At 51.4% G+C, this 26,040-nt stretch overlaps 1 protein-coding gene across 1 annotated transcript in view; it reads right to left on the bottom strand.

Annotated features, from left to right (window-relative positions):
* The window catches only part of CDH23 (cadherin related 23), a 430,582-nt gene that overhangs the window by 190,031 nt on the left and 214,511 nt on the right, over positions 1 to 26,040 (bottom strand). The window contains exons 10-11 of the mRNA XM_019624627.1: positions 11,807 to 11,919; positions 10,014 to 10,202 (exon numbers count right to left, since the gene is read on the bottom strand). Of these exons, the coding sequence (XP_019480172.1) occupies positions 10,014 to 10,202; positions 11,807 to 11,919 (302 nt within the window). The remainder of the gene's footprint in view (positions 1 to 10,013; positions 10,203 to 11,806; positions 11,920 to 26,040) is intronic.

The raw sequence follows: 26,040 nt of genomic DNA, 5'->3' as shown, positions 1-26,040 counted from the left end.
GTGGCCCACCCTCACCACAGCTGCCCAGCAAAACTTTTCTGTCCCTGTTACTTGTTGATTAGAACGTTTCCTGGCCCACGGTCATGGTGATGGGGTGAGACACTCAGGCACAACGCACAGTTGAGCTATGCGTAGCCTTACCCTTTGAGAATGGGAGACAAACAAGACACATCTATTGCTGTCAGGGGCACGGTGGGAAGTGGCAAATGGGGCGTGCAGGGGATTGTGGGAGGAAGAAGCCATGCTCTAGGGTGAGACTGGGCTCTCTGGTACCCGTGGTGAAGGGACACCTTAGTGGGCATGAACCAGCCAACAGGTGATGGAAAGAGGAAGAGGGAGGCAGGATAAGGTTTGTTAGTGCTGCTCTGCTCCCAGTGGGGGTCTTCAGGAAGATCAGCCACTGCTCTTAGGGAGCATGGCTCTCAGAATGAGCCCCACGGCTTCCCATGGGTGTGAGTCCTGCTCATGAGCACGGTGGGGGGGGGGAGGGGAAGGGGACCACTGCCAAGGAGCTGGGTGAAAGGGGAACAATCCCCCAAAACCAATATATGAAAGATGACCTCCAGCTGCTGGAGGGACCCCTGCTGCAGGTCCTGGGGCAGGGAGCGGGTGAGGAATGGGTCCTGGCACCACAGCTGCCAAATAGGCCCTGCCTGCGTCACACCCTGACAGGGCTACAGGCATGGTGTAAATAGCATGCTAATTAGATTTATGGATGAGACTGAATTAGGGGGTGTCTAAATCCTGCCAGGACACCCTCTGGTCCTCAGGGAGCTTGGAGCTTAGCAGGCTGGGAGGAATGACACCATGGGATGCAGCCACGCACAGAAAAATCCTCTTAATCATCGTCGTCATAATAAGAGCCTCAGCAAAGGCAACTGGGGAGAAATTAATGGGAAAAGTGCAGATGGGGCTGTCCCGCTCCCCCTGGCTTCCCTTCCAGAGCAGCTTTGCTTTGGTGGCAACAGATATTTTCCTGGAGAGTCTAATTTTGGGGGAGGAACCCTAGAAATGTGAACTAAAGCTGTGAGACCACAGAGATCTTGCAAACGGACCCCTGCCCACTGCCAGGGCAGGGGAAAGTGGGGGACAAAGATGCAAAGTGCTCTCCCAGGCACCATGGGTTCTGGGTACCAGCTGTGCTGACATTGCTTTGGGTGGATGCTTAACCCCTGCTATGCATCAGAACCACCAGAGAACCTTTTAGAGATAGGAACAGCCAGATGGGCGCCCTGGCTGGGGAGTGGGGCAGTGGGGACAAGGCAATGCTGACCTTCACTTCTCCATGTGTCTCGCTTTGGTTGCTCCCTGGACCAGAGCCCTCACCCCCTACCTCCTCTCAGCTTTACTTCACTGAGGAAATCAGAAGCTGGGTGAGAGGTACAGGATGTTGGAGGCATTCCAGTCACTTCCCTTCTGCCTCCTGGGGGCTTCAGTGGGAGGTGGGGGATTTCCAGCCCGACCCCTGTTACCTCCCTAATGGAGGGGAAAGAAGGATCTGGGTAATTGGGCAAATCATACATCCACAGAGAGCACAAGAACCTACATCTGCCTCCGTGGAAGCTGGCAGCCAGCCCTTCCCTCGCTTCCCCTCCCCCCTCTTCACTGCTTCTGGGGTTTGGTGTTTAGTTCAAATTGCTTTAGAGAAATAGGAAAACAGAGGCCCGTGCCCTGGGTCACATCGGCAGGTTGGAAAAGTTTAGAGCACTTGGGATCACTCCCTGGGGTGGCAGGGACATACATTTCCCGTGTCTCTGCCAAAAGGTGGATGCTGGTGATAGATTTATGGGGCCCAGTTGAACAGTGCCCTGGAGGGTCCAGAGCTGGAAAATGGACCCGCAGCTGAATGTGTGACTCGGAGGAGCAAACTGCCTCCCTGCTTCCCCCCTGCCCTACCCGGCATGGATGTCAACTCTGAGAAGCAACCTGAGGGCAGAAGCCCGAGGGGGGGCTGGGCTTAAGGACGGCAGTTAGTGAGCACAGACATGAAAAAGGGTTTTCATCTTTTTTGTCCCTCTGACAGTCTGGGGAAACCCACAGGCCCCCTTCTCAGAATAACATTTTTTTTTAATTAAAGTTTATTGGGGTGACAATGGTTAGTAAAGTCACGTAGGTTTCAGGTGTACAATTCTGTAATTCATCATCTATATATCACATTGTGTGTTCACCACCCAGAGTCAGTTCTCCTTCTATCACCATGTATTTGACCCCCTTTACCCTCTTCTACCACCCGCCCCCCTTACCCTCTGGTAACCACTGAACTATTGTCTGTGTCTATGAGTTTTTGTTTCTTCATTTGTTTGTCTTGTTCGTTCAGAATAACATTTTTAATTGCATAAAAGAAAATACACGGACCACAAAGCCAACTAATTATTTTGAAATATAGTCATCAAAGTATTTTAAAAGGGTATTAGAGTAGAATTATGTGTTTCTTAATGGATTAAACAATGAGGTTTGGCAGTGGGTCTAATATATGCTGTAATTTCAAAGTAGTGATGAATTTAAATGACATTTTGAGATCCCTGGGACACCTATAATATGATGTGAAAATATCTGAGATTTCTCTTGGGGTCGAAGTCATAGGTACCACGAATGCCACCGTGGTTTGTTTCTATTTTCATAATTAAAGGGAGTGCTCAAGTTCAGTTAGAGGTTAATAAAAAAAAAAAGTGCAGAGTTTTCTCCATCCAGGGTCACAGATGCCTTGGAGTGGGGGGTGGGGGTGGTTAGTAGATGCCCCACTTCAGCGTTAAGGACTCCTGCACTAAAAGAAGGCCTTGGGGGGTCCATGGGGCCTGTAGCCATGACCTTGCAGGGCTGTGTGGGGAGAAGGGCCAGAGGAACTGTGGGCTGGACAGACTGACTACCCAGGAATAAATGCAGAAATAAATTTAAGTAAATACAAGGTTGCCGGCTGGGCTCCCTGACAGGCCTGGAACACACGTGGAATGGAAAATGAGGGCGATGGATAAAAATCAGTGCCACGATTAGCAGGAGAGCAAGAATAATCTCCTCTTCTCACAGGCTCATCCCCATTTCTACGAACAAGCCCAATATTCCAGAATATGGCTTTTTCGCCCCATCATTTGCTTTCTTTTATTTATTTATTTGGTGGTGTTTCTCCTTGGGGAGGTGGGTAATTCTCTGTTTTTTTTTGTTGTCCCTCAAACAAATGAATTGTGTCATTTCCTGCCTGAAATAGGAATTAGCTCCTGACAGATGTGTCCCTGCTCACCTCTGCCGCGCTAGCACACCCGCCCTTGCCTTTCTTCCCACTTGTCCCTCCCACCAGCCACGCTGGAGGTGGGAGACCCACTCGCTTGATGGGACCAAACCTTTGAGCATGGGGAGCCATGGCCACAAATGGGGAGCCCTGCAGTATCTACAAGAAACACAGGATTGAGAGTTCAAGGCCAAGCTCTGAGATCCACCAACTGTGTGACCTTGGGGAAGCCCCTTAACCTCTCTGAGCCTCAACTTCCTCCTCACAATAACACACGTATCTTACAGGGCTGGGGATAATAAAACCAGTTACAATTTAAAGAGTGCTTTGAGGCACTGTTCGAAATACATATATTAATTCATTTAATCCTCATAACAGCTTTGTGAGGTAGGTACTATTGCTGTCTCCGTTTGCAGATAAGAAAACTGACTCAGAGTCTCCTAAGGTCACACAGACCAAAAATGGTGGGGCCAGGATTTGAACTCAGTCAATGAGGCTTCAAAGCTGCTGTTTCTAACCACTCCAGCTGCCTTTCTCTCCCTAACCTGAGAAAGGATGTTTCAGGTGGTATCAAATAAACAAGCACATAAGCGGACTGAGAAAGATAGGTGGGGGATCAGGCCCACAGAGGGGCCAGGCTCCTCTGCCCAAAACGGGGAGCACAGCCAGCTGGAGCCAGTTTAAGGAAGGGTTTATGGGCAAATGTTGGGGGCAGGAGTGAAGAGGGAAGCTCAGACAAAACCCTCCCCTCCTCGCTCAGGTCCTCTTGGACCAAATGAATGTTAGGATGTGTAGGGTCTGAATGAAGACTGACCGGTCCAACCCATGGTTTTCCAGAGGTAGACACTGAGGCACAGAGTGGGGACACGACTTTCCCAGAATCACTCCGTGAGTGAGGAACAGAACTGATGTGGGACCTGGCTTCTATGTTTTCTCTGCCACCTTCTCTGGGCAGTCAGGGTGCTGTGGTCAGAGTTCAAAAACCTGGGCTAATTTTAACTTGGGAGATGCTCTGTCACAAAGACTAGAGGTGGCCATTCAGTGTCCTCCTGGGAAGAGTTCTGAAGTCAGTTTCTATGGGACTTTTCAGGTTTCATGATAAGGTCTAGGGTTCTTGGCTTCCGTAAAGAAGAAGAAAATGGCTAAACTACAAGGGAACCTCAAGTTAGACACTAGAAAACCCCCACTGGCTGGAAGAGGTGGGCAGGGAGATGGGAGCGTTTTCTGTGTGGGAGACTGCCACCTTTCCCCACTTCCACCCTTCGCCCTCACTGTCCATTTTCAACACAGTAATCAGGGCTCCTTAAGAAAGATGACTCAGAGCATGTCGGCTCGCCCCGGCTTCCCGCTGGGCTCACACTAACAGAAAAACACCTTCCCATGGCTGGCGAGGCTGGGCCTGGCCCCTGCGGATGGCTGCAGCCTCACCTCCTACTGCTCTCTCTCTCAAGCTCACCCTGGCCAGCCACACGGGCCTCTTTTCTGCTCCCCGAAAATGCGAGGCAGTTTCCAGGGACCTCTGCCCTTGCAGGGGAGCACCCACTGCAAAAGTGTTCTCCTTCCACAACTCTGCATGGCTGCATCCACCGCACTATGTGACCACTGCTCTAATGGCACCTCCTTGGAAGGCCTTCTGTGACCACTGAGTCGAAAACAGCCCCCAGCCCCAGCCCATCACTCCCTGTGTCTATGGACTTCTTGACATCCATTTCCACCAGCAGTGATGCTGGTGCTTACCCCTCCGGCTTCCCCACTGGAATGACATAGAAGCTCTTGGAGGTCGGCTGCCACACCTTCAGCACTGTCTCCCCAGGGGCCGGCACAGAGTAGGTGCACAATGTTTGTTGAGCGAATGAATGCATACTCCTCCCACCTCTGTAAATTTCAATATAGTCCCTCAGAAAGGTGGGGGTGGGGCAAATCAACGAGGTCCGAACTCCATTCTGATACTCTTCCAATTTCCAGAAGCAGCCAGAAACAGGCAGGAGAGGCCTCTCTTGGGGGACAAAGGCACCCCACTCCCCACTTCAACCCCAATTCTCTGAAAAAATGTTCTCAAAGACAGCAGAAAATATGCCCTGAGAAGCGGTGGGTCAGAAATGATAGAAATAAAGTGGCTCGAATGCTCCCAACTCCTAAGAGAAGATACGATGTACACGAACGGTACACCTTTCTCCTGGCTGGCGGGCGGGTACGAGGAACTGTCAATTTTCAGCTACTATCTGAGTCAACTGGAAGGGGTCGTGCATAATGCAAAAGCAGTATTTAAAAACAATATTAAAAGGGCAGCCGGTTAGCTCAGTTGGTTAGAGTGCAGTGCTCATAACACCAAGGTTCCCGGTTCCATCCCCGCATGGGCCACTGTGAGCTGCGGCCTCCACAACTAGATTGAAACAACTACTTGACTTGGAGCTGATGGGTCCTGGAAAAACACACTGTTCCCCAATAAAATAAAATGAAAACTAAAAACAATACTAAAACAAATGCCTTTGCTGGAATTTGTAAAGCGTCCAGAGGCATGAATGGTCTCTCACACTCCCTGCCTCCCTGTCCCAACCTTTCAGAGGCAGGATGCCACACACAGATAGCCCACTCGCATCTAAGCAGCAGAGTGGCTTTTAGGACAGACAATTCCAAACATCCCAAGAACCCCACCACAAGCAGATGAGAAAACATGACAGCCTGGGCTGGCTCAGCTGTAGGTAGGACTGGGGAGAGCTGCAGGCCAGATCAGCAGAGGAAAAGCTGACCACAGTGGAGAGCGCACAACGGCAGTGTGACGGGGAAGGACATGATGGAATCCAAGAGGGCCAGTGTGTATCTTGCTTCCTGTGGCTTCAGGGCCCCTGAGGAAGACAGGAGACACACCAGCAGCCAGGCACTGGGGACTGCAGCTGCCACAGCCTTTAATTTGAAACTGAGATGAGCTCCCACACCAAGGCTGACTCCTGAGGCCTTTGCCTTGAGATTTTTTGTGTGATTTGCATTACAACCATCTATTTGCATCTCAACTGTCACCCTGTACAAATGGGTTGTTGTTCGGTTCAGCCCATCCCATCCCTCCCTTCCCTGGCTTCTGTGAGTTTTCTATAGCCCGGGCAAATGAAAAGAAATTATTCGGAGAGACTTGACAATGAGGACGGAGTCCTTGGGAGATAGAAAGGGCCGCTTTCAAGCACCTTTGTTGTCTTGAATGGTTTGGCAGAGCCTGAGCTTCAGCAAGAAACTGAGTAGAAGCTTAGCTCTGGAGGGGACGGCAGGCATCATTTAGTCTTTGTGAATGAAATTAGCGTCCTTCTTAGGGACGACTGCCACAAAGTGCTGCGGAGAGGTGAAACTGCTTCCTCCTTCCCTTTGTTTTAGGTCAGCACCCTCTACTGCCCCACAGTGGACTCTGAGGTCACCTTCCTGTGCAAACTGGGCCGGAATTGGGCTTCAGCACAGGGCCCTGCCTGAAGATCTGTTTGTATCACTGTATCATTGAATCATGCCTTAACTCCACCAATGCACATTTCTGCAGTGCTTCCCAAGTGCCAGGAAGAGTATGAGGCACAGGGTTATACTCATGGGAGAAAGCAGACTGGCCCCTGCCTGTGGCTCAGTCAGTCTAATCGGGAGATGGATATTATTGAGATCTTCACACTAACAACTGCAAAATCACAGTCATGGTCAGCGTAAGGGAGAAATCACGTGGTTCCACAGAATCTGTGACAAAGGGATTTCACCTCTCTGCATGCTCCCTTTCTTCCTCCAAGTTTGCTCAATGAACACATTTTTCTGCCACAACTGCAAATCCAGGGCCGCCTTCAACCCAGACACAAATCCCAACAAGTGGATTCTCCCCTCAGAAAGAGAACTGGGAGCCTGGAGGACGGCCCAGATGACTTTAGGTGGGGCAGTCTGGGCTTTGGGGCTGCCAGTCCTCGTGGGCAGTTCTTTTTCTGTACTTCACTGTGCCCTGGAGAAGTGGGACCCTGTGGGGAGGAGGCCAGTCCTCTACTGCCGGAGACACTGGCCATCTCCCTGGGGAAAACAGTGGAATGGTCCCTGGCAGTGCTGGGTACCATGTCTGCAGTGGGCATGCTGATGTCTGTGCCTGGGTCGGGAGCGGTCACTAGAGGCAGGCTGCACCCAGACACCTCTCGGCATTCCTGCAGAAGCTTCAGACAGGCCTTCTAGCAAAGGGAGACTGAGATAAAACCCAAGGAGTCAGGGTGACCTTGGAATCCCCCAACCAGTAGCCGTGAGCAGGGCCCTGGAGGTTCTGGCCCTGCTGGTGGCCATGCTCCCTGGACCCCTCTGGTTAACACCTGGGTATGGCAGGCACCACAGTAAGTCCATGCACACACCATCTGACCTCCCTGCCTCCAAACACTTGTTGGTATCCTCCGTGGCAGACACAAATAGATAGCTGCTTTCCCACATTCCACAGCCTCCTGGTGTGAAATGGGGCACGTAGCTCCTTCTGGCTGATGGGCCCACTCTGGGAGGAAGCGTAGAGGAGCTGGTGCTTAGCCCCCCAGCTGTCTCCTCCCTGCTGCAGTGACTGATGGAACTGCAGAGCGTGTACCTGAGTGACTACACAAAAGGGGGTCTCCCTGCCCACCTGTGCCAGATGAGTCGTCAAGAGTGAGAAATAAACTTCTGTTTCAGGGTTCATTTGTTACTGCAAGAGAAACTGACGGATACATTTTCCTTTTATTTCTTTCTTACACCGAAAAGCAAAGTGGTGCTTAGAAAGGGTCAATGACTCACCCAAGGTCACAGAGCTAGCAAATGGCAAGGATGGACTTGAACACCAGTCCCGTCTGATTCCAGAGCTTGGGCTGTGAACTATTACACAAGCTGCCTTCCCTCTGGGATGCCTCCTAAATGAAGCCCGCATTCCTTGGCTCGGCATTCAAGGCCCTCCAAGGCCATGTCCCAGCCCACCTTCCCATCAGCCCACTATACACACCCTGCATCAGCCGCGTGGGTCACGGTCTGTTCCCTTGATCTACTTGCAGGCTTCTCCCTCTGGGCCTCTCTGTGGGCCACTGCCTGCCCTGCCAGCCCTTCTGCGATCCCTTTCACGATCTAATTTACACCCCAAGGCTCAGCCCTAGTCCCCCTGTTACTATAGAGCCTTTCCTGATCCTCCCAGACTTACTCCCCCTTCCTCAGCGGAGCTCTAGAGCCCTCCCTGCCTGTAGTCACTGGACCCCCGACCCACACGCCTGTACCAGTGCCTCTCTTCTCTTGGGTGCTATCATTAGCATGAAACCAAAATGGGGCTGTCTTCCGAGCTTCTCATTCCCACAGCAGTCTCTAAGGGGGTGCTGCACTCCAGGGGATACAAGATAGCCCGCTGGGGTGTGAGAACATGTTAGAACTTGTTGCTATCCCTGTTTATCTCCACCTTTTAAACTTTCTATATTCTTGCACATGTTTTAAAAGGTTCATTCTACATTTGCATACACACACTTGGCCCCCTGGTTCAGGGACTATGGGTTACCCTTCCTGGACTCTCTCAAGGGGCTAAATACAGGTCCTTGTAAACAGTAGGTGCTCAGTCCGTGCTTTAGTTATCTCAGGCAGATGGGTCTGGAATGACTTAGCAGGAGACGGAGGCATGTGCGCGGACACACACACACACACACACACACACACACACACACACACACACAGGNCTGGAATGACTTAGCAGGAGACGGAGGCATGTGCGCGGACACACACACACACACACACACACACACACACACACACACACACAGGGGCTGACCTGCCCTCGTGGCCCTGAGTCCTTGCGGGAGACCATGTCTGGTTGAGAGAAGCTGGCAGGAGATGGGAGTGATGTGGGAGGAAGGGCTCCTGGGTGGGCATGTTGGGCAGTCAGAGTGGAGAGGGGCAGGAGGAGCAAGGAGGATGCTGGGCCTGGAGCAGGGCCAGTGTGGGAGCCCGGAGTGAGGAGTAATTGCGGAGAAGGGCCTCGGGCTGGGAAACCTAATGGAATTCCTGAGCAGCGTGGGCCAGGGGGGCGGCAGTAATAAATAGATATCCTGTTAACGACTGTGGCTGTGACAGGAAAGGGAGATGGGGCACGAGGAGGGGTCAGAGGACCAGGCAGGCTGAGAGGGTGTCATCCGAACGAAGCCTGTCCCATCCGGGCCTGGACCATGGCCCGATGCTGCAGGGCCTGCCAGGGCTCATGGGGGCCGCAGCCGCCGGGAGCCTCCTCTCTCCTCTCCCTCTCGAGCTGCCCCTCACTCTCGGCCCATGTCTCTTTCTTTTAAGACTGGCCTCAGCCAGGCAGGCCCTTGGGCAAGGGGATGAAGGCAACCCCTCTGGAGTCTCCTTATGGCCAGGGCCTCCCCCCTCCTTAGGATTCTTGCATGGAAAAGGTGAGGTCGTTATGACACTGAAAGTAGGAATGAGGTTTTCTTCCAAGGTCGTTATTTATACAAGAGTCTCTACCTTTGAAAATTTCTGTTTTTATGTTTTATAGTATACATACTAGATGAGTAGAATGATCATGTATATAATTTCTAAATAAGTACTACACATTGGAGGCGTGTGCTCAAATGTATTTTGCAGGGTGTAAGGGGTAGTCCAAAAGTTTAGAGACTACTGGGGGGTTTTTTTTGCAGCCATATTTATCATCAGAACATAGCAGGGGAGGGGATACAACCATATTTGTTTCTATGTTATAGATGGGGTCCTGGAAACCTCGAGATACCTGGTGTCTCTCCCAGGGTTGCTCAGCCAGGTCAGGGTGGTGGGTCAGGATGGGCCACATTCCCCAGGGACTCACCTCGTCCTTGTCCACCACCTGGATGAAGAGCGGGAGGGCGAAGCCGACCTGTGCCAGCTCAGTGATGGCCACGCTGTACTCGGAGCTGTTGAACTCTGGGGCATTGTCATTGATGTCAATAACCAGGATGTTGAAGGTCGTGGTGACTGTGGCATCGGAGGGGGTGCGGTCATCATTCAGCTCTGTGCCCTGCAGCAAGAGGCAAAATAGCCAGGATGCAGGGGGCCACAATCACAACAATAGCTTTCCTGTACCAGGGCTTCCTTAATGCTAGACACAGAGCTTTATGTGAATTATCCCATCTCATCCTCACCACAACCCCAGGAGGGGGAGTCTACCATTAACATTCCCATGTTACTGATGAGGAAACTGAGGCTCAGAGAGGTTAAGTAACTTGTACAAGGACACACAGCCAGAGTAGGTGTCAAACTCAGGCAGTAGGACTCTAGAACCAAGGGGATGAGGTGGGGTAGGGAGGACAAGATAGATCTGGAGGCTCATCAAGGGGCAAAGGGAGAGCCTATGCGTTTGACAGATGATAAAACTGAGGCCAAGAATTTTTGTGCTAGCAGGTAATCAAGTTCTTAATTTAGCATCTACTATGGACTGAACTCTGTGCTAGGCATAGTGAGGTTCTGGATTGGACTCAGCAATAGGTGGGCTCAGATACCTGGGTATCCAGTCTCTAGATCAGAGCCCCCAGGCCCCCAAATACTCGTTCCCAGTTCCCACCTCAAACTTCTGAACCATTCTGTGGATGAGAGGCCCAGGACTAGGTATGTTTCACTAGCTCCCTAAGGGAATTTGGATTCACAGCCAAGTTTGGGAACTTACCCTCACATTGTTACATAAAGATGGACAAACTGAGCTCAGGGTCCCCACAGTGAGTTGGTGGCTGCAATGGAGCTAGGGAGCAGCTCTGTCTCATTGGAGCTGCCATCTCCACAGGAAGAGAACGAAGACAGGGGGAAGGCTGAGGGGGGCCCACAGGCTTGGCGCTGAATGGGGGACAGGTGGTGTTAGCAGGCCCTCTCCCAGTTGGCCCACACATCAGGTGTACAGCAGGTGGAGAGGAGGGAGCCAGTAGGGTGAGAGGGGGCTAATTAACCCCTAGCTGCCCCAGGCACTGTCAAGGTCAAGGTGAGCAGTTAAGAGCCAGGCTGGACGGCACCATCCTCCCCACACCAATGGAAGGGCTCCTTCCCAGAGCCCCTCTCCTCGGGCTTTACGCCACCACCTGGCCTCAATCGATGGCCAGGGTTGGGGAGGACCCCTGTGGCCCAGGCAGGATCCAGGCCTGAAATGGGTTTCCCAGGGAATGGCTCAGCAAGTCATTGATTTTAATTAAAACTGGCCATGAGTGGCAGGTGGCTGCAGGGGCCGGGGGCTGTGGCTCCACTCCACCACACCTTCTCGGGTGGGAACCACTGCAGCTGACACCTCTCCCTGCTGCTGCAGTTGCTGTTTCTAACAAGGTAATAGCTCCAGGGAAGCCGTGAGACTTAGAAATGGGACAAAACCCAGACATGGGGTAAACTTAAGAATCTGAGGTGGCTACAGTGGTGAACTTGGAATTAGGGATAACTGTACGGACCACAGAATGAGCACCTACTATGTGCCCAGCAATGCCCCCTGACCCGGCCTACACCTGATGCGCATTGGCATGAGCCCTGGGAATCAGCACAGGGTGAGAGAGCAGAAGCCATGGACCTCCTGGGAGCCTCCACCATGGACACTTCCGGAGGCTCGGTGCAGGCATCCTCTCTACCCAGATGGAGGTTGCCGGCTCTTACCTTCACAGTCAGGATAAAGCCGTGGCTGTACAGGGGGTTCTCCCGGTCCAGCAGGCCATTCAAGGTCAGCGCTCCGCTGATGTAGTCCAGGGCAAAGATGCTGTTGGTATTCCCTGCAAGAGAAGAGAGAGTTGTGACTGGGGCCCAGGGCAGGAGGACCAGGGGCTGGGACGTTAAGGATGAATCAGTGACTTAAAATGGAAGCTGGCTCAAGGAGGAAGAGAAAGAGCTCTGGAGGACACGGCCCAGGCAGTAGACAGCACTGAATCACAGGATGAAAACGTTATGCCCTTTCAGGCTTCTTCCAGTCCCTGTGAGTGGAGGAGAAAGTCTCGGTTTGGGGCTAATACGTCTGTAGTGCCTCTCTAATACTCTTTAACACTCGTTTGTTCTTCTGTTTAACAAACAGAGAGCTGCAGGCTCACAGCCTTCAAAGGGAGCAGTCCCCAGCTAGGACTTGGTAACTGCTACAATCTAAATGTTTGTGTCCTCCCAGAATTCACAGGGTGAAACCCTAACCTCCAAAGTGATGGTATTAGGAAGTGGGGCCTTTGGGAGGCGATTAGGCCATGAGTGCAGAGCCCTCACGGACAGGATTTGTACTCATAAAAAGAGAACCCACAGAGCTCCATGTTGGCACTCTGATCTCAGACGTCCCAGCCTCCAGAACTGTGAGAAGTAAAGTTCTGTTGTGTATAAGCCAGCCAGGCTGTGGTGTTGTGTTACAGCAGCCTGAACGGACTCAGGCAGTAATCTTGTTCTGTTTCCTTTGTGCTTATTTTTGTGGCCATTTTCTATTCTGTTCTAATTTTCTATTTATGGCAGTGATGCAAAGTTCCATTTTATGATAAATATAAGTTAAAGACATAGTTAAAATTTAAGAATAAGTATTTAAGTACTTGTTAAATTGAAAATATATATTTAATGTACTAGCAAAAATCATACACAAATGACATTGGTTCAAACAGAGGCTTCTGTACGCCCACCCCTCTCTGCCCCACCAGCTTCATTTTATGGTTTTCTCTTCAGGCCCCCTGTGTGCGCAGAGTGGCTTCCTCAGGTCCCCCAAATCACCATATTCATGCCTGCCTCCTTGTCTTTCAGTGTCCACCTTCCTCTTTTGGCCTTCCCTTCCCTCCTCCCACCCAGCACCAGCCCCCCCCCTTTCTCCTGGAAGGTGGTCCTGCCTCTCTGGCTGACCCCCCCACCCCCCCAGGCAGTTGCCATTGCTCTGTTTGTTCTCCAGTGGCTTCCTGTGTGTCCATGTGATCTTCCCACCTAGCCTAAAAGCCTCCTGAAGATGGAGGCCTTTTACGACCGTCCCTCAAGTTCCCTGGCCAGTGCTGGGCACCCACTGGCAAGCATGTTCCTAAAGAGTGGCTGCTCCCAGCCCACCTGCGCCCATGTAATTGCCCTTGTACCCTTCCCACCAGGCTGTGAGATCACCTGTTCACCTGGGAAAATGCCATTCTACTTTCCTTTCTTCCTCATTAACCAGTGTGTTGGTTCATCCACATACTCACTCACTCACTCACTCACTGCCATCCAGTCACGTAGTCAGCAAGCCTCTGTGCAGGCTGCCCTATGGCCAGACCCTGTGCTTGGCATTGGGGGGGGGCACAGACATCACTCCGCCAGGAATTCTGACACTGACACACTTGCAGCCTGGTAAGGGAGCTTTGACACCCACAGGAATCGGCATCTCTGAGTTCACAGCAGAACGAGACTATTCACACGTGGGAAGACTCAAAGAAGGAAAGCTTTGTGGAGGAGGTGGCACTGATTCCCTACCCCACTGACTAGCTGTGTGACCTTGAGCAACTTCCCTAAATATGTATATATGTGCGTATATGTCAGCTGAGAACAGTTCCTGGCACAAAATAAGGACTCAGTAAGTGCTGTTTGAGCTGGGCCCTGGAGGGCAGGCAGGACTGGGGAAGGGGGTAGATAGACACTGATTCCATAGGAGGGAACTGATCCCAGGCCTTTGCCACACACAGGTGGACACCAGGGTCACCCGTGGAAGCTGTTGCATCTTCTTGCTCCTCTCCTTCCCTACCTCTAAGGGGATCTGCACGTCGTAGAGGCTCATATCATCTCTGGGATTAACTAGGGGAAAAGTAGAGGGAGACAATTTCCTCTTCTAACTTTAGTCTTTGGGACGGGGGCTATTCTCGGCCAACCCCATGCTGGCTGGCAAGGCAGCCCACTTCCACCTGGTTGGTGGGTAGGGGCCTGCTCCCACCTGTCCTCCCTGGCTGAAGCAGGGAGAGGCTGCTGACGATTGTGGGGCCTGTTCAGGTCTCAGGTCATTCGCAGATTGTGGGCTATGGGGACTCGAACATGGGGCAAGGCCAGGGAGGGGACATCATCCAGCCTTCTCCCATGGCCATAGAGAGATCTGGGTACCTTCCTGCTGTGTTTCTGCAGTGAGGAGGACAAGGCCACAGGGAGGCACATAAATGCATGAATGTAGGAAGTTTGTTTAGCTAGGAATTCTGCTACTGGGGAAACGAGGATGCGTGCTTTCATCTGTTCATCATTAGCTAACAATTCAACAAACAATTACTGAGCTCCTGCAATGTACCAGGGACCCATTCTTATAGGAGGTGCAGCCCTCAACCAAGCATTCACATTACAGAGTGATCAGTGCTGAGATGGGGTGAAGCACGGACATCGCAGGGCCCTTTGGGGCTGGGTCCTCTTAGCCCTTAAATGCTGAGCTGAAGGGCTACCCAGAGGCAAGACCTCAAAGCCTCCTGCTGACCATCCCCCCCCACCCCACACAGAGGTGTGGGCCCCCCTCCCAAAGCCCCACCTCAAGCATCACTATCATTCTAGATTTTCATATAAATTTATTCTTTCCAATAAAGGAACCTATCAAATGTGTAACTCAATGGGGTTCAACTTTTATCTTTGCAAGATTTTTCCCATAAATCATTCACAAACTAGAAGGCCCTTGCTGAACAATGTGCTTGGTTTTCAGTTTAGGAAATAGGGTTGTCTATCCTGGCACACTCAACTGGGGCTCCCCACCCAGCACCTTCACCCCACTCATGGCCATACTGCCCATCCCCATCCTCAGACATAAAACACCCGCACCCCTGACCTAGGCACCTTCTCCAACAAACCTGCAGGCAAATACCTCACAACTGGTACACACTGAAACTTGAGGACCCTCCCCCGCCACACACACACATACACATTCTTTTTCACACATCTGTGTGGAGCTTACCTTCCAACCTCCTACCAAGTATAAATCACTAACTCCCAGGATCACCAGCCAGAAAGGGTTACTCCCAGGGAGCTGACAAGGCCACCTGAGTGAGGCACAGGCTCTGATGGTCCTGCTGTCACCATGGTAACATTAGTACTCACTGGGATGGCTGCTGGGGCAGGGCAGGAGGCCAAGGGCAGGTCTCATTCAAAGACGGATTGAATAGCTCACTCCTGCATTCAAGTTCATACTGAGCACCTGCTGTGTGCAAGGTGCTGAAGAATCAGTAGAGAAAAAGCAGGCAAGGTTCATGCCTTCAGCTTTATGGTAAAGAGTGACGTTCATGATATTATCACACTATTGAATGTATACGTACTTGCTGAGCTAAGGCCCCTGAAGAGCAGCAACACTGAGTGGAATAGAGGTGGTTAAGATTATGCCCTCTGGGGGCAGACTGCATGGGTTCAGATCATGGCTCTGCTACTTGGTGAGTGACTTTGGTCAAGTTACTTAACACATTTGGCCTCAATTTCCTGGTCTGCAAGATGCGGGTAACATTCGTACCCAACCCAGAGCATTGCTGTGAAGATTAAATGAGTTAATCTAGTGCCTGGCACATAGGAAGCTCTTAACATGATGGCTCACCTCCTCCACCCCTACCCACACCCAAGGAGCCTGTGCCCAGAGCTGTCTGCCCAGGGGGAGCACTGAGTCAACCCCATCCTCTTGCCAGGACAGCCTCACCACCAAGGCCCCATGGGTACAAGCTTGCATCCCTGAGGCCAAGGCCGAGAACAAAACCTTCAGGCCCACAGGGCATGACACCTAGGCTTGGCCTCTGCTCCCTGCGTCACTCACCCTTCAGGGTGGTCACTTACTTGCTCACCTCCCTTATAACCCCTCTTACTATTTTCTCTTCCCCGGGGGGCTGTGGGCTTGGCAGCTACACACAAAAGTTCCTCTGCTATCCTGGAAGCTGATACCATCATGTCATCCCTCTGGTCTCCCGACATTCTTTATCCAAGTCCCACGGGGACTGAGGGGTTGGGGGAGACTCACCAGGGACGCCTTTCACCTGTTCAGCCCCTGTTGCTGAGCAGGACAGCTGCTTCCCTTGGGCTGACAGGTGCTGTTCTAAGGTGTGTGTGGCTATACCTGGTGGGGGAGGGGTTCTGGAGTGGAATGGGCTGCACCTTGAGTGCCCTAAGGCTTCTGGAACTGGTGACTTAAGGCATTCACACCAGACAAGAAGCAGGTCATTACAGGCCCTGCTGGTTCTCTCGGGGGCAGCCACGTCCTCTAGAAGCTTCAAACATCAAGCTATCTTCAGATTCGCAAGAGAGAGGCTGAGAGGCTGTGCATCAAATCTGCAGAAGCATGAAAAGGCTGCTGAGGGGGAGTCACAGCCTTATTTCTCCTATATATTAAAATATGGTAGCTAGGTCAGACTGTGAGATATGAGAGCAGGTGGGGCACAGAAGTGGGGACAGTGGGGACAGGAAGGTGCTGCTCCCCAGAGTTTGGTCTAAAATACAAAGAGAGAAGTGGAGTGGCAGCTAGAGGGCGCAGTAGAGTCAAGCGAAGGGCTTCTGTGTTTTATATACAGATGGTCAAGGCAGAGAGGGGAGGAAGTGGGCGAGGAAAGCTGGGTGGGGGTGCGGATGGATAGATGGCAGTCAACCTTGGGGAGCAGGGGGGCGCCTCCTTCTTTGGGCCATGGGGGGCTCACCCTCCCACCCTCTCGTTCCTTGGAGGTTGGCAGGCTCTCCTCTTCCACAGGCACCCCTCCTTCTGGCTCCTGCCAAATCTCATCAGTCCTACACCTTGTCCCCTTGTTATCTCGCCCGCAGCATCTTGACCCAGAGCAGAGCCGGGTCTGGGCGAAAAGCAGTTTAGTGAGTGGCTGATGGTGCGTGTGGGAACACAGGCTGATGACTTTCAATTGCTTTGTCTGCTCTGCTGGGCTAACAGCGAACGCTCTCTCTGCCCTCTGAGTTAAAGAAAAACCAAGGGCTCCCACCTCAGTCCTTCCCCTTCTTAAGATCCGCCTACAATGTGGCTGGTCTCAGGAAGCCAGTCCTGGAGGCTGCGCCATCTCTCACTCCTCCGAGCCCAGCACTGGGCTGGCACCCTCAGAACTGCCCTGTGCTGTGGGGCTTCCCTGGTTCTCATGCCCAGAGACCCAGCATGGCCTTGAGGAAAAGGGCTGGGGTCTCACACCTCTCTCCCCTGTGGCACCCACAATAATGCTCATTATGTATTTGTTGGATGGCCTGAAGTTTCCCTCCCCCTCTACAGCAATTCGGAAGGGTCAATGAGCACACTGGGTGGGGACATGCTTTGGGCCTGGCCTTTGGCTGGGGCCATGGGGAAGACAAAAGAACGCAGTGCTTGTAAAGAACTCATGATCTAGGTGGACTTCTGGGCCCAAGCCTTCACCTACTCAAATGCCAGTCTCTGAATGGAGGTAGGAGGCCGGACAAGATGACCTGAGCGATCCTGCTCCCTCACCTGGCCTCTGACTTGGTCACCCAGCCTCCTCAGGTCCAGGGTCAGGGACCCGCTCCAGGGAAGTGAACAGAACTGGGATTTGCACCCCTTTCCGTCTGGTGGTCTCTCTTTTAGTCATGGTCTCTGCCCGGAGTCTATCACACCGACACCCAGGTGAAGACTACCGCCTCTGCATAAACTTGCAGGTTGAAAAAAGACCCAGGCGCCAATAACGGCTCTGCCACTTATGAGCTGTGAGTGGCAAACCTCTAATTCCTTTGAGCCAAATTCCTCATCTGTAAGGTGTGGATAACAGCTCCCACCTCACTGGGCTGCATGAGGATCAGGCGTGGTCATATATGTAACACACCTACTATGGTGCCTGGCACAGAGTACGTTCACGTTTTGGTCCCCGTTCCTTCTTTCCCTGCAATGCCTGCTTTCTAAATAGAAGAATCAGACCAGGTGAGGCCCACCTGTCACCCATCTCATCCAGAGCGAGCTGTGAGGAGCTCTCCCCACAGTCGCCAACAGGTACTGTGCCTGGCAAAGGGTTCTACATGCATATCTTTTTCAATTTTCCCCAAACTCGCGTGAGATAGATCCTATTATCCCCATTTTCAAGGTGAGGAAATTAAGGCACAGAGAATGGCTAACACTAGGTCACCCAGGCAGTGAGGGGTGGAGCAAGGACTGAAACGCAGCTCTCCCTAAGCCAAAGAGCTCATGTCCTACCCAGAGGCCCCTGGGTTTCCTTTCCCCGCTGCCAGGGGGAGCCCACTTAACAGCTACGAGTGTGCAGCCTAAGCCACCCATCACTGTCCAGGGGAACCGTATAATCGTGACTGGTATAGAATTGTATCACCATACAATGAAAATTAAGAGTCAGTCTGAGATATGGGCTTTGGGCAAGATATCTTATGAATTAAAAATTGTTACTTAGCTGCCTGCTGACAAAAGGGGCCAGCATCCTGGGAGGCACCTGGACGGGCTGCATTCAACAGCTCTGTGATGAGCAGATGGCAACCAGTGGTGTGGGTTACCTCGGCTGTCAACCAGGGCGGAGATGCAGGCTGAGCGCTTGCTGCCCCTTCTAAGGACCCCCGAGGAGGGGGAATTAAGGCTATCCCCCTCCCCGAAGATTTCCTGAAGCCACCTGGAGCCTTCTCCCTGAAGACCGTTGCTAGGTGCCTTGCCTTGTATTCAGCACTCAGCTCAAATGTCATCTCCACAGAGGAGCTCTCCCCACCCATCCCGCTGTCCCATTCTTACCCCCGTCACTCTCTACTCCATTATTCTGTTCTGTTTCTTTCAAAGCACGTTTAGTTTCTGACCGTCTCTTTTCATCTGTTCAGCATGTTTTTTTGTTGTCCTTCCCTACTGGGATGTAAGCCCCAGGAGGGTGGGGACTGGTGTCCCCAAGCGCTCCGCTGATACACAGGGGTGCTCAACAAATGGGTTTCGAATGAATGAATGGACCGAAGCAAAGATGTCTGGGGGCCATTCTGGGGCTCACGTAAAAAGCTATGGGGCAGAATGGTACTGGGGTGACTTATGATGTCACACATCACAGACACCATACTGCGCCAGGGCCATACTGCTTCAGGAGGGATTCAGCCAGTTAGCAACTCCAGTTGGGATGATCAGACCCTCCTGATGCACCCATGGCAGGATGTTTGTTTGAGCTGAGCGTGGCTCAGTTAATTACAGCTATTACTGTCCAGACAGAGAGAGACAACCTTCCAGTCTCTCGAGCAGGTGTGAATTACAGTCCGCTTATCTTGCAGGCATTTCACAGAACGACAGTTTTCATCAGGCTCACTTAAACCAACAAATGATTACCTATCCTAATAAGACCACAAACTGGACTCTGATTAATTTGCTAATAACTGGCTCCAATTTATGAAACATTAACCTGAGTAGCCAAGGATAGTAAAGCCTATTATGTCAGGGTTGCTGAGGGTCAAGCCAAGCCCCGCCCACACACAGCAGTGCCTGGCTCCCTGCAAATGGAGAGCCTCAGCTAGGCGGCCCCTTGTCCTCTGAGGACACTTTAATAGGGATAAGAAAGCCATCAGCAGGGGCTATGGCTCTGACCAGAATCTCCCCAAATCCTGAAAAACCTTTACTTGGCAACCAGAGGAATTTGTCCCAAGGGCATAATCATGGGTGTGCCCACACATGCAGCTAGGAGGATGCTCACCACGGTGCTGTTTTAATAAGGAAAATTGGGAACAAGCTAACTGTCCAACAATAGGGCATTTATTTAAAAAGCTCTCATGAAATTCAGTCAGCCACTAGAAATAATGTTGCAGAAGAGAAGCTTGTGACTTGAAAAGACAGGTGTTTAAGACATGTTTTTTTTCTCAAAGGTGTCACAAAATAGCATAGCTCTGTAAGACACATTTTGTAAGACACAAAATATACGCAGAGAACTAGGAATGAAATGTTAATAACATGTTAGGAAAGACTGTCTCAGAGTGGCGATGCTAGAACAGGGTTTCTCAGCCTCAGCACTACTGACATTTGGGCTGGATAGTTCTCTGCTGTGGGAGACTGCTCTGTGCACTGGAGGATGATCAGCATGCCTGGCCTCTAGCCACTAGATACAAGGAATGCCCCCTCTCTCCAGCTGTGACAACCAAAAAATCTTCAGACGTCGCCCAATGTCCCCTGGGGAGCGAGAGAGGGAGGGGCAAAATGGCTCCTGGTTGAGAACCATTGCTCTCCAGTCATTGCAACTTCTCCCAAAGTTCTGGAACTAGATGGTGGCGATGGTTGCACAACATTGTGAATATACCTAATGCCACTGAATTGCACACTTTAAATGGTAAATTTTATGTTATGTATACTTCACCACAAAAAAAATCCCCACGATGTGAGGGGACGTGTCTATGTTCTAAGTGGGCACTAGATGCAGACTGACTGGGAAATGAATTCACTTTAATGAGCAATTCTTCCTCTACTGGGCTACCACCATTACTAACAACAATTTGCGGAACTTCATTTCCCCGAGGACAGGGACCTTTCCTGCCTTGGTCCCTGCTACATCAGCCAGGATAAAGGAGGGGTTTGCTCGAAGAGGAGTTTTCAAGGCACTGGAGAGGCTGAGCAGCATAAGAGGAAGTCTCTGCTCCCAAGTGGCATCCAGTCTAGATGAGGAAACAGGACATGTGCCAATAAGGTGCCCTACCCGGCTGAGGGCGGCTCAGGAGGGTGCAGGCGGGGTTCCTGCAGCCGGGCCTTGAAGGGCAGGGTGTGGGTAAGTATGGAGAGGGAGGGGAAGTCCTGTCAGAGGGGCTAGCTAGCATGAGCACAAGGGTGGAGGGGGGACGATGGCTTCACAGGTGCAGAGCCATTTGAAGGAGCAGAGGTCACATGAAGTGGTGTCAGGGGCAGCTGATCAGGAGGCGGGAACCATGAATGGCGGATAAGCAGTTTGGATTTTTGTCTGCCGGCAGCGGGGAGTCCCTGGAGGCAGCAAGGCCTGCTGGTGATGACGGCATGAATTGGGTGACGGTACTGGGAAAAAGAGCAATTACAAAGGCCACTGGCTGCGGGCCCACTGCGTGTCAGGCCAGGCTCTAAGCACTTCACCTGCATTCGTCAGTTACACTTCATGGCAACTCCATGTGCAGGGCGCCCTCACCAGCATCTGTATTATTCCATTATTGTTATCCCCATTTTACAGGTGAGCAAACGAAGGCACAGAGAAATTAAGTGATTTGCCTGAAGGCACACTGCTGGGAAGTGGCAGAGCCAGGACTCAGGGCCAGGCTGACTGACTTCAGAGCCATGAGCTTAGTCCCCATGCCAGGCTGCTCCCGAGAGGCGGGCCGACGCGTGCTTCTGCCCACTGGCAGAGTGCTTTGCAGGTCTGTTCACATGCATGAGCTCACTGGAGTCTCAAAACACCCCCTGAGGCCGGCACGGCTACCCTATTTATCAAATGAGGAAACTGAGGCTTAGCTGGGGAAGTGACACATCCAAGGACATAAGGTTACTTAGCGACCATGCTGGGATTGGAAGCCAGGTCTTTCAGGTCTCAAATGTCCCTCATGGCCGCCACGGTCTCTTCTGTTTGGGGCTGGTGCTCCCTAGGCCCTGGGGGCTAGAGACTGGCCAGGAGATGAGCAAGGTGAGAAGGAGAGCACAGGGCTGTGGATCCTCAGGGACACACCTTCTCACCTGGTTACCTCCAGGGCCCGGGGCAGGTGGGCACAGAGCACCCATGCCCATCCTCAACGGGGGCCCCTTCTTGGGACAGGGGTGGGAGCTGAGGTACACCGGGTTCCTCAGCCCATGTTCCCTAGAGGGCCGCCTGCTCTGCCCGCTGCTGCTGGGCCTGGCACACATAACTCACCTGAGGCTTGGCACTTAACAGAGCGTCAGGGCTCTGGGAGATTTATGGGCTCCGATAAAGCCATCTCAATCCTCGAATAAGAAGCGTTTGATATTTGATGATCTGAAAGGCCTTGTCCTGGAAGGGGAGTGTGAGGGGGGAAGGAGGAGGGGAGACACTTAAGAAAACAAAGAGGACAGTGATCGGATGCCCAAGGAGGAGGAAGTGCGAAGTAGGAATGTGTTCTGTCTGTTATCCTGGCGGGGCCGTCACCCTCTCCTCTAGTGGGACAGGCCCAGGGGACAGGGCTTCTCGGGGAGTGGGGGCACTGAAGGCCATCTACCACAAACTGGGCCTCTCTGTACCAGGCACAGGTGTGGCTGGGGCATGAGTAATGCCCCAGGAGCCCACCATCTAAGAGGGCACAACTGGTCACCTCCAGGGGAAGGGCAAAGCACATGTGTAAAGAAGCTGACTGCAGAACTCACAAAGCACCCGACATGAAGTTAGGAGACTCGATTCACCCTTGTGGGCTTGTGGGCCTCTCTGAGCCTTAGTCTCCTCATTGTGGGTGAGAATACCTGTCCTGCTTACAGGGCTAGTTGGAGATTCAATGAGATAAGGGATATCAAAATGCTTTACAAACAGTAATGTGCTGATCCTGTCTCAGATAGATGTCAAGGATGGTGAACCAGCTACCTGAGGCAGGTGGAGATAAGCTGTTCCTGGAAATGGCTGATGTTAGACAGAAAAGGCTGTGGTGAAGAGGGGCAGGGCGGGGTGGGGTGCCATTTATAGGTGCACATGGAAGGCTGTGGGGAAAGAAGGCCGGCGCCTCAGAACCTTCCCTTCCAATCCTATGTCCCAGGGCCCAACTGCTTCCCCTAAATGCCACTTTTTCAATCCCTTGTCTTGCTATTGTCATGATCATGTGGGAGAGACTTTGGTACCAGAGAGCCCTGAGTTCGAATCCCAGCTTCACTACTTATAGCCATGTGACTTTGGGCAAGTGGCTTCACCTCTCTGAGGCTATTTCCTCGACTGCCAAATGGGGAGGATAACAATAGAAGTTGCCTCCTGAGGTTGCTAGGAGGATTCAACAGGATGCCGAGCACGGAGCTGGTACAGAGCAGTGCTCCCTGATTTCCTGAGTCCTCCCCATCTCTCCTGCCACTTTCCCTCCCAGACTGCTGATCCCAGCTGTCCCACAGCTGCCCCCTGCCACTGGCCCCAAGTGCTGTAAGTTCCAGAGCGAATGACTTTCAAATCTGTGAAGGAGAGCCCATCACACACACCTTGAGCTGGGTAATTTATGAATCAAATTGTGCTCTGTCAGGGCTCTGCGGCCCAGAAATAGATGTGGTCGGACGAGGTTCAGGGAGCCAGCCTCAGACGCAGTTATCTTCATAGAAACGGGCCACCAACGGGCAAAACTGGCCCAGATGACTGACCTTGAGGCACTTCCTGGGGGCTGCAAAGCCACCCTCAGCCTGGCTCCTGCTCCTGGAGACAGGACAAAGATCTGCCTGGGGATCAGGGGCATAGCTGGTGACCCTGGGCAAGTGACTTAACCTTTCTGGGCCTCAGGGTCTTACCCTGTTAAAAAAAAGAAAAAGAGGGTGCTTTCCTATGGCAGTGGTTTTTCAAGTGTCTTTGTTTTAGTAGCAAATCCTTTCATTAAACTCGTGCACAGAACCCCAGTATATAAAACAGCCCAAAACAGAGCTAGCTGCCCTGGCTGAAGCAGATGGTGGGGGTGCGGGGGTTGGTGCCAGAGTCCAGCACACTCAGCACCCTCCTCACCCCCAGAGGGGACCCTGAGGGGTGGGGTTGTGGGCTTCATGCTTCAGGGAACCAGGAAGTCTCCACACACTCTTTCAGTTTTAGGATTCCATGGTTATGAATCTCATATGAGATTCATATGAGACCTCAGTCAAGAATGCACAGGGTCTGACATCATGCCATTAAGGTTACCTGAAGACCAAGAAATATGGACCAGGCAGGTGAGGCTCTTGAGATTCAGAGATCAACACATCTTCATCTGGATCTGGTCTTTTTGAAAGAAGCAGATGTTGCAGTGGCTAGAACCAGGGCTAGAATCTCAGCATCACTCCTCATTAGCTGTGTGACTGTGAGCAAGTTGCCTACCCTCTCTGGACTTTAATTTCCTCAGCTGTAAAAGGGGAGGGATAATACTTATGACATAGAGCTGAAGTGAAGATAAGTGCAGGCAATGCACCTATTTAATTCAGCACACAATAGGTGCTCCATACATATTGTTATAAATTCTTTTGGAGAAGGAAGGAAACTTGGCACTCAACACATACTATACTGCTTAATCTTGACAACAAATCTCGTTGACGCGTAAACTGAGGTGAGGCAAAACCATTTGTCCCAAGTGACATGGCTGGTAAGCGGTTGAGCTGAGATCTGAACCCACAGCCTTTGATGTCTCAGCCTGTGTTCTTTTTCGTACTCCTCCCTAGAAAGATTGCTTCAAGAAGGCCTTACCAGGAAAGCCCCAGATTGTCCCAGGCCCACTTTCCTGATGTCAGAGTGCTTTCTGGCATCTGGTTAGTGACTCAGAGAATAACATCAAAGCAGATGTTCTGGTCAGAGTATGACCGAGGGAAAAAATTACAGATTTAGTTAAGTACAAAACCCATCAGACAATGTGGAAAACATAAAAAATCTTGTGTTCTACTGAAAAGTAGTCCGAGTTCATCATGTTCACAAGAAAAGATGGCAAACTTTTCCTACAGGGGCAGGAGCCCCCAAACTGAAAATCGGAAGGTTGGGGGTTCTCAGAGGGTGTCCCCAGAACTCTGATGCATGGGGTATAGGAAAGGCCAGCTTTAAAAAAGTTCTGGGGTCAAATAAATTTGGGAAACACTAGAGCAGGTCTCTTCACTGCAGGACTTGTCATAGCCTTTAATGTGCTAACATGCATTGTAACTTGCACAAGGACAAGAATGTTGTGATGTAGTGTCTCTTCAACTTATTTGGCACAGAACCCTTTTTGCAAAGGCTCTCTCAAAGGGTGGTATGGGAAAACCATGGAGGAAACTGAAGGTGTAAGAAGGCTGCTCCCACAGTTATCCCTCCAATGGGATCTCTGAGTTAGATGTGTCTAGTGTCAGAGACGGAACATGGAAGGAAGCTTAGGACCCATCAGGCTCAAACTTCGCCTTCTCCCCTGAAGAACTGAGGGTCAGGGATGGCGAGTAACTTGGCCAGCATCATACAGCATGTTAGAGGCAGAGCTGGCACAAGACAGGTCCATCAAGTCCGGTGCTCATCCAAGTCACAGTCAGCTGTGGATCCCAGAGCAGTGGTGGGTCCCCTGGCAACTTTGGGGACCATACTTAAAAAAAAACACCTAATTTTTCACTGTGGAAAATTTCAAACATGCACAAATGTAGAAACAAAAGTACAATGAAAGCCCAGGTACCCACTACCCAGATTCAACAACCAGCAACACTTTGCCAGCCTATTTCTTTTCAACTCACCCCCGCCCCAACTTTTTTCTGAAGCTTTTAGAACAAATTCCAGCCCATCCTTAAATACTGTATACATCTCTTATGAGGACTTCTGAAATACCCACACACATGCCATTATCACACTAAACAAAATGAACAATTCCTTAAGATTGGCGAAAATATCACAGACCATATTCAAGTCGGGGACCCCATTTTTAATTTTTTTTATTTTTATTTTTTAGCTGAGCCATCCTGCTACCTGTTGGCAGCTCAGCGGCTGCTCAGCTCGGGCTGGACTCGAACCGCTGTTGCTCAGAGCTCAAATTCTTGAGCGAGCTCTTAACCAACTGAGCCACTCGGCCAGCCCTGGGGGCCCCATTTTTTAAGCCATTAGGATTAGAGGTTTTAGCCCTTTCTATTCAGTCCTCAGAAACTAGCCTCTGGGATAACTGAAAGTGGAAGAAAAAGTGCCATCCACAATATCTGTTGTTTTATTTCTTAAATAAAAATGAAATAAAGAGCAAAAAAGATCAGAAGCAAATATAGTGAAATGTCAACAAATGTTACAATATATGTAGGCGGGGGGTGTTATATCAGTTTCTGCACTTTTCTAAATATTTCACATTTGCCAGGGATTTTGTACCGCCTCCTCTGACAAAGGCCAGGGGTCCTGGACAGGGGATGGGGGATGAGGGTTGGGGAGTGG

Source organism: Hipposideros armiger, unplaced genomic scaffold (genome assembly GCF_001890085.2).
Source record: "Hipposideros armiger isolate ML-2016 unplaced genomic scaffold, ASM189008v1 scaffold_15, whole genome shotgun sequence".
Lineage (NCBI taxonomy): Eukaryota > Metazoa > Chordata > Mammalia > Chiroptera > Hipposideridae > Hipposideros > Hipposideros armiger.
This window is presented reverse-complemented; position numbering and strand designations above follow the sequence as displayed.